Here is a 15357-nt window from a genome sequence, read left to right as displayed (position 1 = left end):
TGCACCATCCCAGTTTCAGAACCTGGCTGTATGCAAATTAGTCTGTCCCTGGCCCAGTGCATCATGGGAACAGGGCAGACCAGACTACAAAAGCCAATTCTTACACTGGGAAGGAAACAAGCTTCCGGGGACCGGTTTCTGGCATTACAGCCGTCTTCGGCCCGGCTTGCTTGAATCCTGATGGTGCAATGAGCAAGGGACTCATGTCTGAGTATACCCTTCCACGCTTAGGGTGGACAAAAATATTTACAACAAGGGGTGGTGAGGGACAGAGTCTCTGAATTAAGCAGAATACTCTCACCCAGTCAAGAGATCAGGGCTAGATCCAACACCGTTTTTTAGCTCATTGCACCATCCCAGTTTCAGAACCTGGCTGTATGCAAATTAGTCTGTACCTGGCCAAGTGCATCATGGGAACAGGGCAGACCAGACTACAAAAGCGAATTCTTACACTGGGAAGGAAACAAGCTTCTGGGGACCGGTTTCTGGCATTACAGCCGTCTTCGGCCCGGCTTGCTTGAATCCTGATGGTGCAATGAGCAAGGGACTCATGTCTGAGTATACCCTGCCACGCTTAGGGTGGACAAAAATATTTACAACAAGGGGTGGTGAGGGACAGAGTCTCTGAATTAAGCAGAATACTCTCACCCAGTCAAGAGATCAGGGCTAGATCCAACACCGTTTTTTAGCTCATTGCACCATCCCAGTTTCAGAACCTGGCTGTATGCAAATTAGTCTGTCCCTGGCCCAGTGCATCATGGGAACAGGGCAGACCAGACTACAAAAGCCAATTCTTACACTGGGAAGGAAACAAGCTTCCGGGGACCGGTTTCTGGCATTACAGCCGTCTTCGGCCCGGCTTGCTTGAATCCTGATGGTGCAATGAGCAAGGGACTCATGTCTGAGTATACCCTTCCACGCTTAGGGTGGACAAAAATATTTACAACAAGGGGTGGTGAGGGACAGAGTCTCTGAATTAAGCAGAATACTCTCACCCAGTCAAGAGATCAGGGCTAGATCCAACACCGTTTTTTAGCTCATTGCACCATCCCAGTTTCAGAACCTGGCTGTATGCAAATTAGTCTGTCCCTGGCCCAGTGCATCATGGGAACAGGGCAGACCAGACTACAAAAGCCAATTCTTACACTGGGAAGGAAACAAGCTTCCGGGGACCGGTTTCTGGCATTACAGCCGTCTTCGGCCCGGCTTGCTTGAATCCTCATGGTGCAATGAGCAAGGGACTCATGTCTGAGTATACCCTTCCACGCTTAGGGTGGACAAAAATATTTACAACAAGGGGTGGTGAGGGACAGAGTCTCTGAATTAAGCAGAATACTCTCACCCAGTCAAGAGATCAGGGCTAGATCCAACACCGTTTTTAAGCTCATTGCACCATCCCAGTTTCAGAACCTGGCTGTATGCAAATTAGTCTGTCCCTGGCCCAGTGCATCATGGGAACAGGGCAGACCAGACTACAAAAGCCAATTCTTACACTGGGAAGGAAACAAGCTTCCGGGGACCGGTTTCTGGCATTACAGCCGTCTTCGGCCCGGCTTGCTTGAATCCTGATGGTGCAATGAGCAAGGGACTCATGTCTGAGTATACCCTTCCACGCTTAGGGTGGACAAAAATATTTACAACAAGGGGTGGTGAGGGACAGAGTCTCTGAATTAAGCAGAATACTCTCACCCAGTCAAGAGATCAGGGCTAGATCCAACACCGTTTTTTAGCTCATTGCACCATCCCAGTTTCAGAACCTGGTTGTAAATAATTTTGTCCACCCTAAGCGTGGAAGGGTATACTCAGATGTGAGTCCCTTGCTCATTGCACCATCAGGATTCAAGCAAGCCGGGCCGAAGACGGCTGTAATGCCAGAAACCGGTCCCCGGAAGCTTGTTTCCTTCCCAGTGTAAGAATTGGCTTTTGTAGTCTGGTCTGCCCTGTTCCCATGATGCACTGGGCCAGGGACAGACTCATTTGCATACAGCCAGGTTCTGAAACTGGGATGGTGCAATGAGCTAAAAAACGGTGTTGGATCTAGCCCTGATCTCTTGACTGGGTGAGAGTACTCTGCTTAATTCAGAGACTCTGTCCATCACCACCCCTTGTTGTAAATAATTTTGTCCACCCTAAGCGTGGAAGGGTATACTCAGATGTGAGTCCCTTGCTTATTGCACCATCAGGATTCAAGCAAGCCGGGCCGAAGATGGCTGTAATGCCAGAAACCGGTCCCCGGAAGCTTGTTTCCTTCCCAGTGTAAGAATTGGCTTTTGTAGTCTGGTCTGCCCTGTTCCCATGATGCACTGGGCCAGGGACAGACTAATTTGCATACAGCCAGGTTCTGAAACTGGGATGGTGCAATGAGCTAAAAAACGGTGTTGGATCTAGCCCTGATCTCTTGACTGGGTGAGAGTACTCTGCTTAATTCAGAGACTCTGTCCATCACCACCCCTTGTTGTAAATAATTTTGTCCACCCTAAGCGTGGAAGGGTATACTCAGATGTGAGTCCCTTGCTCATTGCACCATCAGGATTCAAGCAAGCCGGGCCGAAGACGGCTGTAATGCCAGAAACCGGTCCCCGAAAGCTTGTTTCCTTCCCAGTGTAAGAATTGGCTTTTGTAGTCTGGTCTGCCCTGTTCCCATGATGCACTGGGCCAGGGACAGACTAATTTGCATACAGCCAGGTTCTGAAACTGGGATGGTGCAATGAGCTAAAAAACGGTGTTGGATCTAGCCCTGATCTCTTGACTGGGTGAGAGTACTCTGCTTAATTCAGAGACTCTGTCCATCACCACCCCTTGTTGTAAATAATTTTGTCCACCCTAAGCGTGGAAGGGTATACTCAGATGTGAGTCCCTTGCTCATTGCACCATCAGGATTCAAGCAAGCCGGGCCGAAGACGGCTGTAATGCCAGAAACCGGTCCCCGGAAGCTTGTTTCCTTCCCAGTGTAAGAATTGGCTTTTGTAGTCTGGTCTGCCCTGTTCCCATGATGCACTGGGCCAGGGACAGACTAATTTGCATACAGCCAGGTTCTGAAACTAGGATGGTGCAATGAGCTAAAAAACGGTGTTGGATCTAGCCCTGATCTCTTGACTGGGTGAGAGTACTCTGCTTAATTCAGAGACTCTGTCCATCACCACCCCTTGTTGTAAATAATTTTGTCCACCCTAAGCGTGGAAGGGTATACTCAGATGTGAGTCCCTTGCTCATTGCACCATCAGGATTCAAGCAAGCCGGGCCGAAGACGGCTGTAATGCCAGAAACCGGTCCCCGGAAGCTTGTTTCCTTCCCAGTGTAAGAATTGGCTTTTGTAGTCTGGTCTGCCCTGTTCCCATGATGCACTGGGCCAGGGACAGACTAATTTGCATACAGCCAGGTTCTGAAACTGGGATGGTGCAATGAGCTAAAAAACGGTGTTGGATCTAGCCCTGATCTCTTGACTGGGTGAGAGTACTCTGCTTAATTCAGAGACTCTGTCCATCACCACCCCTTGTTGTAAATAATTTTGTCCACCCTAAGCGTGGAAGGGTATACTCAGATGTGAGTCCCTTGCTCATTGCACCATCAGGATTCAAGCAAGCCGGGCCGAAGACGGCTGTAATGCCAGAAACCGGTCCCCGGAAGCTTGTTTCCTTCCCAGTGTAAGAATTGGCTTTTGTAGTCTGGTCTGCCCTGTTCCCATGACGCACTGGGCCAGGGACAGACTAATTTGCATACAGCCAGGTTCTGAAACTGGGATGGTGCAATGAGCTAAAAAACGGTGTTGGATCTAGCCCTGATCTCTTGACTGGGTGAGAGTACTCTGCTTAATTCAGAGACTCTGTCCATCACCACCCCTTGTTGTAAATAATTTTGTCCACCCTAAGCGTGGAAGGGTATACTCAGATGTGAGTCCCTTGCTCATTGCACCATCAGGATTCAAGCAAGCCGGGCCGAAGACGGCTGTAATGCCAGAAACCAGTCCCCGGAAGCTTGTTTCCTTCCCAGTGTAAGAATTGGCTTTTGTAGTCTGGTCTGCCCTGTTCCCATGATGCACTGGGCCAGGGACAGACTAATTTGCATACAGCCAGGTTCTGTAACTGGGATGGTGCAATGAGCTAAAAAACGGTGTTGGATCTAGCCCTGATCTCTTGACTGGGTGAGAGTACTCTGCTTAATTCAGAGACTCTGTCCATCACCACCCCTTGTTGTAAATAATTTTGTCCACCCTAAGCGTGGAAGGGTATACTCAGATGTGAGTCCCTTGCTCATTGCACCATCAGGATTCAAGCAAGCCGGGCCGAAGACGGCTGTAATGCCAGAAACCGGTCCCCGGAAGCTTGTTTCCTTCCCAGTGTAAGAATTGGCTTTTGTAGTCTGGTCTGCCCTGTTCCCATGATGCACTGGGCCAGGGACAGACTAATTTGCATACAGCCAGGTTCTGAAACTGGGATGGTGCAATGAGCTAAAAAACGGTGTTTGATCTAGCCCTGATCTCTTGACTGGGTGAGAGTACTCTGCTTAATTCAGAGACTCTGTCCATCACCACCCCTTGTTGTAAATAATTTTGTCCACCCTAAGCGTGGAAGGGTATACTCAGATGTGAGTCCCTTGCTCATTGCACCATCAGGGTTCAAGCAAGCCGGGCCGAAGACGGCTGTAATGCCAGAAACCGGTCCCCGGAAGCTTGTTTCCTTCCCAGTGTAAGAATTGGCTTTTGTAGTCTGGTCTGCCCTGTTCCCATGATGTACTGGGCCAGGGACAGACTAATTTGCATACAGCCAGGTTCTGAAACTGGGATGGTGCAATGAGCTAAAAAACGGTGTTGGATCTAGCCCTGATCTCTTGACTGGGTGAGAGTACTCTGCTTAATTCAGAGACTCTGTCCATCACCACCCCTTGTTGTAAATAATTTTGTCCACCCTAAGCGTGGAAGGGTATACTCAGATGTGAGTCCCTTGCTCATTGCACCATCAGGATTCAAGCAAGCCGGGCCGAAGACGGCTGTAATGCCAGAAACCGGTCCCCGGAAGCTTGTTTCCTTCCCAGTGTAAGAATTGGCTTTTGTAGTCTGGTCTGCCCTGTTCCCATGATGCACTGGGCCAGGGACAGACTAATTTGCATACAGCCAGGTTCTGAAACTGGGATGGTGCAATGAGCTAAAAAACGGTGTTGGATCTAGCCCTGATCTCTTGACTGGGTGAGAGTACTCTGCTTAATTCAGAGACTCTGTCCATCACCACCCCTTGTTGTAAATAATTTTGTCCACCCTAAGCGTGGAAGGGTATACTCAGATGTGAGTCCCTTGCTCATTGCACCATCAGGATTCAAGCAAGCCAGGCCGAAGACGGCTGTAATGCCAGATACCGGTCCCCGGAAGCTTGTTTCCTTCCCAGTGTAAGAATTGGCTTTTGTAGTCTGGTCTGCCCTGTTCCCATGATGCACTGGGCCAGGGACAGACTAATTTGCATACAGCCAGGTTCTGAAACTGGGATGGTGCAATGAGCTAAAAAACGGTGTTGGATCTAGCCCTGATCTCTTGACTGGGTGAGAGTACTCTGCTTAATTCAGAGACTCTGTCCATCACCACCCCTTGTTGTAAATAAAGTATTTATGCAGCACACAAGCAGGAATAAAGTTAAAACAAATAACTCCAAGTCAATATAGAAAAAATAGAAGAAATGTCAATACATAAAATGATAACTAGTTCGACAAAAATTCAATCAGTAGAACCAGAGATATTTTAGGTGAAAATAGCGTCTAAAAGCACATAATGCCCCTTGCAGTCATCTGGATGGGCTGGCCGGGAAAAAGCCACATGTTACGGCCTGCTGCAATGGATCGCGGGTTGAATACAGACACCAGGTTAGTCCTGCTGAAGAGTTACCTTTGAAGACCAGTGCAAAGAGTTCCGTTGGCATTGAAAAAGGCCGCAAGGAGCAGGCAAAGCATCACAGATGGTCGTCACTGTAGCACGAAGAGCAGACCAGGCACTGTGGATGGTCATATCTGTAGCCTGAACAGCTGGTCGGATGTGGTGATGATTGTTGAAGTAGCTTTGCATTGGAGGTCATCCAAGACTGTAGTTGCTGTAGCATGAATCGCAGATCTTGCATTGCTGGCGATCACTGTCGCTACGAAGAGAAGGTCTCAACGGAGCTTCCCGTTGGAAGTCGTCATGAGTGCCAAAGTTTAGAGGCAAAAAGGCTTTTTTGTGGTTGTGAGTAGGCCAACCTTCAGGATTTTCACCTTTTCTTGTTGAGGGGTACACTTTGATGCCAGCTAAGGGGCCAGGACTTGGCGAAGCACCTCTTAGGGATCAGGGACTTACTCCAGCAGAGGCCAGCAGGGCTCAGGAAGTTGTAGCAGGTTAGCTGCTGGACAGTTACAGTAAGGCCTCTGAAGCTTATTGGGTCCCTGTAGCTCACACAGGAGGTCAGCCAACTGACCCTAAGAGTCACTCAGGTTAGACTCAGATGAAGGCAAGCATGTCCAATCTTCTTCTTAGATAACAAGGCAGTCATTCAAACAGCAGGATAGTCCTCTGGCAGCAGAGCAGCCCTTCTTCTGTAACTTCCACAGGTCCAGGAGTACTTGATGGGTGGCTCTGGAGGTCCAATATTTATTCCTGGTGCCAGCCTTTGTGTGGAGAAACTCCTTATCCATCCCCCACTTCTAGTTCTGGTAAGTTCCCTCCCCTGTCAAGAAGCCAAATTGTCTGGGAGGTGGCAAAAGACAGTGCAGGTCTGTTATCAGGTCCCATTTTGTATGCAGGTGGCAAAGCCCTTTGATGTGTAATTGGGGCTGGGCCTAGCTCCTCCCAGAATGACCCATTTTGTCCACACTTAAGCCCCCTTTGTGCTACTGTCTGGAAGAAATACTCAAACCCCAACAGCAGAGCCATTCACAGTCATGTGACCTAGGACACTGGCAAAATGCACAGTTGGTTAGGGCAAGGAAATGCCAACTTTATAAGAGTGGTACAAAAGGGGGTGGTGATGGAGAGAGCATCTGAACCAATCAAACACTCACACCCAGTCAACAGATCTGGGTTTAATCGATCACCGTTCTTTAATCCACTCTGCCACCCCAGTTCAGACATGGCCATATGCAAATCAGTCTGACCCTGTGCCTCATGGGAACAGTCCAGCCCGAACTGCCAAGCCATGCCTTCCCTGGACTGGAAACAAGCTTTATTAAGGGGGCTATGGTGTTGGCGCTGTGGGAGATCCATCTGTACAGAGTTCGGGCTGTGGTGTTGGGGTCATCGTCTTCTGCGATGGTTGAGGTGGAGTTGCGGAGTGAGGAGGTGAGCTGGTCGTCGGTGATTTTGGTCCAGTTTCTTCGTGGGAGCTAGTACTGATGTCTGTGGATGGTGGGTGTTCTGAAGGTGAAATGGACGCATCGGTGGTCTGTCCACAGGAGTTCGGTGGTGTGGCTCAAAGTGATGGAGTTTCCTGTTGTGAAGAGGGGGTCGAGGGTGTGGCCTGCTGAATGAGTGGGTTCGGTCACGATCTGGCAGAGTCCAATGTTGTGAAGGTTGTCCAGGAGGGATGTGGTGTTGGGGTCCACTTGGTTGTCAAGGTGGGGCGGTCCTTCCTGGAGATCTTGTATCCTTGGGGAATGGCAATGGGGATGTCAGGTCCTGAGGTGGTTTTGGTCCAGGTTTCGGCAAGGAATGCTACGTCCGGGGCGGTGCTGTCAGATTTCAGTGACGTGTTTGTGGAGTGATCTGACATTGAGGAGGATGCATTGCAGGGTCTTCGGCTCGGGAGTGTTCTCGCGATCGGGTTGTGCTGGGTCTGTGTTTCTGGCTGTGCTGTAGGTATGTTGGCAGGGGTGACAACTGAAGGGTCCATGGGTGTCGGCTGGTGATGCTAGCTTGCAGTTGTTGTTGTGGTCTGGGTTGAGTGTGTGGAGTGTTGCTTTGGCAGCGCGGAGGTCCAAGGTTCCTGGCACTGGTTGCGGACGGGTGCAGACGGGATTGCCTTTGGCGCCCCTTCAGCGCACCCACATGCAGCATCCACCATTAAGTTGGGGTCACGGAGGGATGGACAGCTGGGAGGTGGGAGCGGGGAGTGGAGCTGGATTGGGCCGGTCACACTGGGGGGAGGGGCTGGGGGGGCAGCAGCGGCGGGGAAAACAGGCAGAAAAAGGAGGAATATAGGAAGAATGAGTGGAATAAGGCAGAAAAGCAGAAAAGTGTAGAAAATAAGTTAAAATGAGGGTAAAAACAAGTGAAAACAAGTAAAAAGTGGAGCAAGAGAAAGGAGACAGAGCTCCACTGGACCACCAGGGATGAGGCGCAGGTAAAGCTGCGGGTGAAGGAGAGCCTCGAACAACAACACTCGAGAGTGCAGTGGCTCGGGGAGGCCTCACTTAATGGTGGAGCTACGAGGGTGGGAGAGCAATTTTACTGACAATGAGTCAGTGGTCTTGCTCCATGGAAACAAGTTCCCAGCCCAAGTATGAACGAAAGAAGAAATAGCGGAGCACTCCTAACATGTAAGACTATTTGTTGTGTAAGTCTAGATTTTATAGCTGTGATTATACATATATTTCAAAAGAACAGGACATTTTTCCATTGAGCAATGTAATCAATCACTTCCAAAAAATACATCAATGCTTCAAGTAATACGGTGAATGTTATCTTTACTTGATTGCTATTTGTACTTGATTCTGATATCACAAAAATGAAAACAATTTCATAACTATAATTACAATTTGTAAGCATTACCTGCAGATATGTTGATAGAGATGCTTCATAGATGGTTTCCGCTGACATGTGTTTCGTTCCTGCTGGGGACTTTGTGAACGCGTTATTGAAAATAATGTATGAAAAGTGGAATGGTGTGTGTAGAGATTGATGCCTTATATGCCAACAGGATCACAATTGTCTCTCAAGTTTAGAAATTTCCAAGAAGCCATACCAGCTGAGCCAGTTAATGTGTATAATTGTTCCTTTCCTATAACACGTAAATAAATGTAATTGGTTCCTTTTGCGATCACGTTAGCATCAGTCTAAAGTAACAGCTGCAAAATTCCATATGTCAGACTTGATGGCAAGAGTAAGCAGCCCTCAGGATCCTAGAGACCTTGATAAATCTGTAGGAGTATTGTACATAAAATGACATGCCGTAAGTCTTGACCTTATGCAGTGAGAGTATCTCCAATATACGTCTGGGGTAAGTTGCAGCTATACTTTGTGCATTCCCTCTAGACAGTCACAGACACAGGAAGGTTAGGTGTGTCGGAGTACTAATCTACATTCTGATGGCTCTTCCTGGGCAGGAAGGGGCAGACAAACATCAATAGGCAGTGCTGTGTCCACGTACAAAGGGTTGATTACCCCCTACTGATATTCAGGAGCCAGGGCTGGGAAGAAAGGGTTTTGTGCACTTCAAATACCCTTCTTTGAAGTCACCCCCACTTCAAAGGCACAACTGGGTATAAGTACTGAGGTTCTGACACCATCAAATCAGACACTTCTGGACTTGTAACTGAACTCTGTCAGAAGAACTGCTGTGCTGCATCAAGGACTATTATTCCTATTAAGTATCAAAAGGAGAGAGAGGATTAGAGAACTAGTCCTTATCCCCAAATTAATATATCATCAAGAGGAACTAGTCTGAGGGTATGTGTTATTGAAACTTTATGATTTTTGTAATAAAAAGAAAAAAGCTTTTCTTTTTTATAAAGCCCTTACCCACCAACCTGCTACAACGCCTTATATACAGTGGAGCAGGTATATTTACTGAGTATGCAGTGAGGTGATGTGAAAGTGAAGTTAAAAACTGTCCAGTGGTCCCATTACCCAAATGGTTTATTTTAATATTTGGGCCTCTGGCAGTAATAAAAACAAGGCAATGGTAATTAGGAACTCCTACATCTAAAAACGGTCTGCATGTTTTAGCCAGGCCTTGAATGCGTACTGGCTTTCCTCAGGACCTAGAAATATGTGTGAAGTGTGAGATCTAAACCAGACTTATGTGTTAGACCAAAAGTGTGTTGCACGCACCTAAGGTAAATCATACGTTGTAGCACCCCCGGGACACACTCAGTGTCACCAGGTGGGCCCGATGATGAAGCATACCACCATGTGGTTGAGGGCTTTATAAAAAAGAATACAATCTTTTTTCTTTTTATTACAAAAATCATACAGTTTCGATATCATGTACCCTCAGACTAGTTCCTCTTGATGATATATACTGCATCAAGGGCTGACACTCTGCTGGACTGCTGATATGGAAGACATGGTTTTCTGCAGTGCTGTCCTGCTGCTCTCTGACTATCTTGTAATCAAAATGATCTGTAAGGGCTTGTCGGCTTGTCTCCTGTTGCTTGAGATTCCGGGCTATCAAAGTCTCTACCCCTGCTCCTGATTCACTGGAAGTGGACCTAGATACTTGCAGCATAGAAATCAACCCATCTCCAGTCTGCGTGTAGTAGAACCATTGCATTAACTCTGTTGCTGAAGTAGAATTGGCATATCACACTCTGATCCGCCTAATCGCAGCTGGAAGCAATACTTCGGAGCCAATGCATTGCCACCACTGTGTGTAGAAGATCAATGCAGCACCCCTCTAGCATGGATTAATACAGTGCATCGCCTTCTGAACTGCTGCACTCATAACGCCACTTCGCTCAATGGACCAAATGCATCTCAGTCAGTGTGTGAAGAAAATCGATGCATCACCTCGACTGCGGCTCAACATCGACACATTGCTCGTTGTTGCGACCAGGATCAAAGTACTCTGTTCACCGGGCCTGCATGGCTCTTGTCCCAGTCCTGTGCTCCATTGCGGCTGGCTTGAACCGTTGTTGACTTTGCCCAGGTCCAGCAAAAACCCCCATTGATGCTAATTGCTTTTAAGTGCGAGAACTAATTTTATTCTTTAAAAATTCATATTTTGACATCTATTTATTGGATTATTTTTTTGGTCTTTATAAATAAAGTTATCTGGTTTTCTAAACCAGAGTGGGATCTTTTTGTGGTGTTTTAATTGTGTTACTGTGTGTTGCATTGCACAAATACTTCCAACATTGCCTCTTTGGATGAGCCTAACTACGCTGTGTCAACCTACCAGAGGGTGAGCACAGGTTATCTGTTAGTGTGTATCTGACTTACCCTGACTAGGATTGTGGTTCCTGGTTGGACAGAGTGCATACCTCTGCCAACCAGAAACCCACTTTCTAACACAGGACACGTACTACTTGAGTATACATGCCCTACTTTTCAAATACATCGCATCCTGTTCTGTGAGCCTTTAGGTAAGGCTTATAACTATTTGAAAGGAAGGTTTAAGCCTGGCAAAAGGTTTATTTTGTCAAGTTGAAATGGCAGCTTAAAAATGCACTACCGGCTGCAGTTTCAGGCCTGAGACTTGTTTTAAAATGCTACTTTAGTGGATGGCACAAGTGTTGCAGGTCCACTAGTAGCATTTAATTTACAGGCCCTGGGTACATATAGTATCTTATTTACAAGGGACTTACAAGTAAATTCAATTTGCCAATTAGAAGTGGTCCAACTTTACAAGGTATGAAGGAGAGAGCACAAGAACTTTAGAATTGGCTAGCAGTGGTAAAGTGCACAGAGTCCCAAAGCCCAAAAATCAAAATCAGAAAAACAGGAGGTGTGAAGGGAAAAAGTTTGAGGGAATACCACACCAAGAATGTCATGTTTAACACCAATTGTGTTAGGTCTCACATATAAAAATCACCTGGAGAAAGCGTATCCTAATGCTTCACAAGTCGTCTGAGATTCAACAGTGAATGCTCTTCACATCATGCATTCTCTCGACTTCAGGTATGATTATCAATAATATACTTCTGAAAAACTATGTTAAAAAAGAGCACATGTGCAGCAGAACTGCTTTGTTTCTTCTTGTTTAACAGGGTGCTACGATGTAAAACTCCTTCATGGAAAGACAAAAAATGTGAATATAAAGTGCACAATAATGGTTTCTTCCAATGGTTTACTGTGTTTCATTTTTTGCATGTTCTTTGGCGAAACTTACCTTCAGCAACAAGGAATCGATTACAACCTGTGAGGTCTATGGCAGAATTAACTTGACCTCTTCTTGCTAATGACGGCCTTTCTGACTGATGTGTGTGTATACATGCTAAGAATAAACCAATGGAAGTAGTTCCTAGTCTTTAAACATCCTCCAAACCACATGCATTGCGATAAGATTGTGCTTCAAGCAAGCTGGCTGGTGGTAATTACAATGAAAGAAAATAAACACCAAATAATGACCATAGAACACTAATTGTTAACAAGAACTATTATTATATATTTATTTGAAAAATACTTACAAAAGCAAAATGTTCTGACACTAAAATAGTTTTTCCCTACTCAAGGTGTTTGCAATGATGAAATCTGCATGCAGTGATAACAGTCTTTTCTGTTGTCAGCAGTGCTACAATAATTTGCTTGCAACTTCACCACCACTGCTCAAGGGCTAATTTTGTGCTGTTTTCTGCAAATTGAACAAAAGATCTTGGACCTTACCATATATCTCAGGCAGTCCAGTCCCCATAGCTAGGAAGTTTCATAAGTCCCTGAATGCCTAACTGCTCCAGTCCAAGTTGTTTCCATGCATTCTGGATGGTCCTGGTTTTACAACGGAATAAACAAGATTACAAGTCCCACAGAATATATGATTGAAATCCGGACAAGAGCAGCTAGTCATGTTTGGACATTAGACCCTTGACAAGGCTGGTCTTGGGTTGATCTCTTAGAAAGAAAAGGAAACAAAGACAACTCTAAATGCAATACATTGCGTGCTCTGCAGCATGCTGTCTATTTTGTCCTTCAGGTGCATGCCTTCTTATTCAATAGAGAATCTTCTATTATATATCTTTTAGAATATTGTTTTATTCAGATTTTCTAGAACACCTTTCATCCAAACAGGGTGACAAGAGACACTTTGAAAATATTACTATTCATTGAACTGTCTCTAGGATGGACAGTCTGCATCTATATTTCACCACCAGGATCCTGTAATTCAGCTTCCAAATGGAGAGGAAAAGAAGGACATTTGTAGTGTTGTCAATATGACAATCATTACAGTTCAGCAGATGGAGGCACATGGGTAACCTGGGTCACCAAATAACATGGACATTATATCAGGTGCTCATTACTTGAATACCAGAACCACCAGACCGATTGACCTCCTAGACTAACTGTAGTGGTGCTGTGAGCTTCTTCACAGCAGTTGTTTCTCTATTTAACTGGTCTAAAGTGTTCCAGAGGCACTATGTGCCCCTCACGTAACAAATGTGTATTTAACACCATTGTGAGAGGCAAAGGCTGGAGTAGCAGTGGGCTTCTAAAAGTCCAACTTCATCTTTAACATCAGCCTAATCTGAGAAGTTTACTATATGAGTAACCAGAACTCATTATCCAGTTATTATAATTAACTAATGAAGTGGGACATAGCTCAGAGAAGCCAGAGGTAAATTTCACATATCATCCTGAAAATTACTGCTGGAGGAAGCAGGAAATGGAGCAGGTGATATCTACACAAGTGGTGCTGCTATAATAAAATGTTCTATGATTTAATTATTGCTGGGAAAGGTACACTGGAAGGTCTTCAGGCCTCCTACAGTATCCAAACTATTCACTACAAATATGATTGCTGAAATAGGCAGGTAATGAAGAACCTTTTAAATCCCCCAATACCATTTCCAAAACTGAACCATGCTTCAAGGGTCCAGTTCCAGATCTTTCAGGAGTTCCCCACAACCTACAACAATATGTACTATAATTCAACAGCTGAAACATCATCTAATTTAGAACATACTAAAAAAAAATCCAGTGCAAATATATAGTCTCACATGTATCTACATCTCCAAGACAAGACTGGCACAGGTACAGAAAGAAAATGCTCTTTGCCTCATTACATTTGGTGCTATGGTATTTACTATAGGTCTGGCAGTGTTCACTTAATTCATCTCCCATCGCTCATTAAAACAGTCAGCTGCCCATTTTTACCAGCAATTTCTTTCATAGGCAGTGCCAGAGTGTGTCCAACTATTTGTCCCATAACCATCAGAAGAACAATACATCCCTTGCTGCGGATGAGCTGGGTGTGTTCTTCTCCCACCAAGTTGAGTAACAAACCGGTTCTGTCTCCAGTCAGAATCAGGAGGCATGTCCACTCTCTTTGGACCTTGCACCTTTGAATGAGAGAGAAGCGGATTGCACCAAGTGTCATCAGCTTCCCAGGAAGGCGTGTGCTGTGGGCTACAGTCTGTACTGGTCGGCTGCCTGTGATCTACTTTGTATGACTTATACCCTGTATGTTCAAAGAACTGGCATGAGATGTCTCCATCTGAACTCCTGCCTGGAATTGCTCCATAACCTTCACTCACTGAAAGTCTATCCTGTTTGTTTTCTGTGGGATTACAGGTAAATTGCTGACAATGATTTGGAGAATTCTGAATTTCGCCCCCCATTTGCTGCCCATGGTCAGTATATGGTCTCTGTCCCACAAGGGAAAAGGACAAAATTCTCTGTGTCCGAGGAAGAGATCCGTAACTTAAGTTGTCTTCAAGCCTGAAAGCTTCACCCCGGTCAGGCAAACCCAAAAATGTCTGGATGTTCTGATATCCTGCAAGTTAAAAGGGGGAGATGGGGCAAGAACAGAGAGGAAGAGAGAAAAATAGACATGAAAATGTACTTTAATAGTTGTGTTTGATTGTTCTTATTGTTATCACATTTACCTTCCCTCACACCAAATTACCCTCATAAGCTTGAGCCGTTCAAAGCATAACTGCTAAATAATATGGTTTCATTGTGTATATGTATACCAGTGATTTACATATCAACCATATTCAAGGGGGTCACCTGGATGTAAAATGTGATAATCAAGTTTACTCACATGCCCTTCTATCCCTCTACATCTATAAAGATGGATTTTCCCAATTTAATTTGTTAATGCTAGTAAACAGACCAAAAGATTTAAGTTATGCTGAGATTGGGGACTGTAATCACAGCACTTGGATCTGCCAAAAGACAAAGATGCAAAGTACTACAACTAAATTCTAGCTCTAGTATAATAGATTTTAAAAATATTTTTCTTCTCTTAACACACAAAACATAATGTCTGAAAAGTCAAGATTAATTTAAGAAAACTATTTTAGTAAACAATTAATCAATGCTGTAGCACACAATTATGATTTTTCTGCAGTGAAGAATGGTACCAGGAAAGGGGGAGTTAGTAGAAGTATTAAGACATTAGGGATGGTGGAGCTAAGGGTTAACTGACCAAGAAGTTTCACTAATTTGTATTACCATTAACAAAATACTGACATGCGACTGCCCATTCAGCCCAACTAAACCCTTTCCTGATGACTTAACCAGCCATTTCT

At 45.4% G+C, this 15357-nt stretch overlaps 1 protein-coding gene across 2 annotated transcripts in view; it reads right to left on the bottom strand.

The window, feature by feature from the left end:
* Positions 1–12269: 12269 nt before the first annotated feature.
* Positions 12270–15357, bottom strand: part of USP54 (ubiquitin specific peptidase 54) — a 2015813-nt gene continuing 2012725 nt past the window's right edge. For both annotated transcript variants that reach the window (XM_078643238.1, XM_078643239.1), the window contains one exon: positions 12270–14597. In XM_078643238.1, the coding sequence (XP_078499364.1) occupies positions 13975–14597 (623 nt within the window). In that variant the 3' untranslated portion in view covers positions 12270–13974. The remainder of the gene's footprint in view (positions 14598–15357) is intronic.

The sequence above is a fragment of the Lissotriton helveticus genome, chromosome 5_1 (genome assembly GCF_964261635.1).
Source record: "Lissotriton helveticus chromosome 5_1, aLisHel1.1, whole genome shotgun sequence".
NCBI lineage: Eukaryota > Metazoa > Chordata > Amphibia > Caudata > Salamandridae > Lissotriton > Lissotriton helveticus.
This window is presented reverse-complemented; position numbering and strand designations above follow the sequence as displayed.